The sequence below is a fragment of the Colletotrichum siamense genome (assembly GCF_013390195.1).
Source record: "Colletotrichum siamense strain Cg363 chromosome Unknown KSG_Cg363_contig06, whole genome shotgun sequence".
Taxonomy (NCBI): domain Eukaryota; kingdom Fungi; phylum Ascomycota; class Sordariomycetes; order Glomerellales; family Glomerellaceae; genus Colletotrichum; species Colletotrichum siamense.
This window is the reverse complement of record NW_023501019.1, coordinates 1,428,008-1,430,935: the sequence shown is the minus strand read 5'-3', so window position 1 is coordinate 1,430,935 and position 2,928 is coordinate 1,428,008. Positions and strand designations below refer to the sequence as shown.

The 2,928-nt window shown below is 54.7% G+C and overlaps 1 protein-coding gene across 1 annotated transcript; it reads right to left on the bottom strand.

Moving 5' to 3' along the window:
• lcb1 (Serine palmitoyltransferase 1) lies at nt 1-1,809 on the bottom strand (the record flags this gene model as incomplete). The annotated part of the gene is made up of 5 exons (XM_036641246.1): nt 1-213; nt 283-774; nt 834-1,344; nt 1,402-1,502; nt 1,579-1,809. 5 exons carry the CDS (start codon nt 1,807-1,809, stop codon nt 1-3), a joined length of 1,548 nt encoding a protein of 515 aa, XP_036493121.1.
• Between the last annotated feature and the right edge of the window lie 1,119 nt (nt 1,810-2,928).

Here is a 2,928-nt window from a genome sequence, read left to right as displayed (position 1 = left end):
CTATGATGACTTGGAGCTCGACTTTCGCGTCATGACCTTCGTGATTGCATGTCTAATCGTGACGCCCGCCTTCTCAATGTCCTTCTTTGGAAGTCCCGATGTAACGCAAACCTTGAGCGCCGGCTGAATGTTCCAGCTGTTGTCCTTGGGGTCTAGGTTGTTGGCAATGGCCATGCTCTTGAGTCGCGTGATCAGAACACCATTCGCAAGTGCCTTGACACACAAAGGCTCGCGTTAGCGTTGTGTCTAGTGGCAGACAACCTCGAGACATCAACAACTCACCTCATCAACGCATTCCTGCAAGAGACGCTCCTGGTCCTCCCTCGTCAGCTTTCGCGCCGCCGCAACCTCGGGCTTAAGCACGAGAAGCATGATTGGGTTCTCGGGCGAGCTTGTGCACAAAACCCAATCGCTGCGTGGGTCTAGCTGTGCTCTCATTGCCTTAATGTTGTCACGGCACTGCGTGAGGATATCCGGGTTGGACTGCAGCACGCTGAGAGTCTCACTCGCTGTCACGGCCAACATAGCAGGAAGGGCGGCCGAGAACGTGTAAGACGCCGCAGTAAGGCGCTGATGTTCGACAACGTCCTTGGCTCCTGCGCAAAACCCACCGCCGGCGCACAAAGGGCCGGCAAGAGAGCCTGCAATCATGTCTACCTGAGACGGATCAACGTTCTGTGCCTCGGTGAGGCCACGGCCAGTCCGGCCCAAGACGCCAAACGACCATGTCTCATCCAAGATGATGCGGAATTTGTACTTTTCCTTCAAAGCAACCTACACCCACTCCGTTAGCCTGTATATCGCGACAACCATGACCCAGCCAAGGAACTCACGAGTCTGGGAAGGTCAGCGTGGTCACCTGTCGTCTCGAACAAGCCCTCGGTCACGATGAATCTGCGCGTCAACTTCTTGCCCCTCTGGTCCTTGACAACCTTTTGCATAACACGTTCCAAGTCATCCATGTCGCCATGTGCGTACCACTTGATGGTACTCCTAGATGCTTCAAGGCCCTTTCGAATAGAGTAGTTGACAGCTCGGTCAGCCACGATGATATCGCCACGTTTGCAAAAAGCCGGAATAACGCTGGAAATGGTCGAGAAGGCTTGGGCATAGACAATACAAGCCTCCGTACCAAGGTATGCCGCAATGTCTGCCTCGGTCTTCATGTGTACGTCCTGGGTGCCATAGAACTGGGGAGGGCCGCAGGGACCGACTCCGTAGGTGCGCAGCGTCTGAATGGCCTTGTCTTTGATTTGTTCATTCGCATTGAAGTTGTAGAAGTTGTAGGAAGCGAGGTTCGTCACGGTGCGGCCGCTTGCCAATTTGGTCTTGGGTCCCGTAGGGCTGAGGCTTATTAGAAAAACCGATCTGCGTCTGTCTCAAAGGGAGGTGTTCTCATACCCAACAATGACGGGCAAGCGCTCACTTTCCATCTCCTCGAGTGCACTTTGAGGAGGAACCAGGGGCTCGGGAGTCCAGTCGTCGACTAACTCATCAATTTCCTGAACGCCAGGTCAGCCAGACGCATGTAATACAATTGCTTCACGCAATTGCTCAAGAGCAATGGGCGTCACAAACGTCGTCTCGCAGCTTGATGAAGTTCTGCTTCTGAGTGGAATAGGAGGGCGAGAGGAGGTAGCGAACGAAGAAGATGAAGAGCACTAGTTCGATGCCGGAGCGGATGGGATCGTTCTGGTAGCTGGACTGGATGTAGCGGATCAGGACAGCAGATCCAGGGACCTTCTGGAAGGCGGCGGAGGCATCGCGTAGCCAGTCGGTCACCATCGCCTGGACCTCGCTGGCGTCCATGATGGGCGTGGGCGTTGATCTGGGGTAGAACAACGGGCAGATCGGGAGGATAACCCACGGAGGACTACGGGACGAAGAAGACCGAATCCAGTGATGATATGCAGCGCGGCGACGGGAGCAAGCAGAAAGAGGGCAGCTGGTCGCTTCGGGGTTTGTAGGCAAGAACGACGGATTGGTGTTGGCGGAAGGGTCGGTGTGTGCCGCAAAAGTTCGAGGCAAGCCAGGTGTGCAGGTACCCAAGGTGACAGACAATCCGTGGTGCGGTTGACTTAGCCTTTGAGGTGCCTCGAGCCTCGAGTTCCGGGGTGCTACCTTAGTAAGACAGCCTTGAGGCAGGTGCAGCGGGCGATGGGTGACTGGCGGCAACGCACATGCGAATTTTGACAGACCTTGCTGCCGCTGAGGTATTCTCAGTTCTCTCGTTGGCAAGGAGCAAGTGCATTGCCTGAGGGCCGTGAGCACATCTCAGGTGCACGAGCGACAAGGCCTGTGACGCGGTGGTTCCCCGAGCGTGCGCGCCCCTGGCCAAAAATTCTGACGCTTCTCTCTCATTGGGCCGCCCCACTCTTCATTTTCACATTTTCAGGGGCGACGAGCATTGCGAACCTGGAAGTCAAGGTCACCCACGCAATCTAGCCTATGGACAAGTCACCACTGCTGGCGACCCAGTCCCCAGAGCTCATTCAATGACAGCCTCATTTGCCAACCAGCTCAGCCCTTGGCCTTTGCCCACACACTGTACCTGACGAATGGCGCAGCGCTAATCAAATTGAGTCTCAAATGTCACTCATCGAGGCACAAGGCCATAATGCCGAACACAACGTAACTCGATTATACGCCCGTCCAGTCTTAGTCTGGGCAATTGACGATATACTTAGTTTGCAGGTCTAAAAGCCGTGATCCCATGCCAGCCATATTCCCTGCCCTAACAAAAAGAAGAAGAAAAGGAGAAACGAGTAGGTAACTGTGGAAAGACACAAAAACACGCCAGACAATGGACATTAAAAATCCGTCAATGCTGCTCGGGTCCCGACCTCCGCCTTCGTCACTCGTCTGGGTTCCTTCCTCTGCAGCGACGCTTCCTTGCGGATTCCTATTCATCTTATGGTACAATCCCTA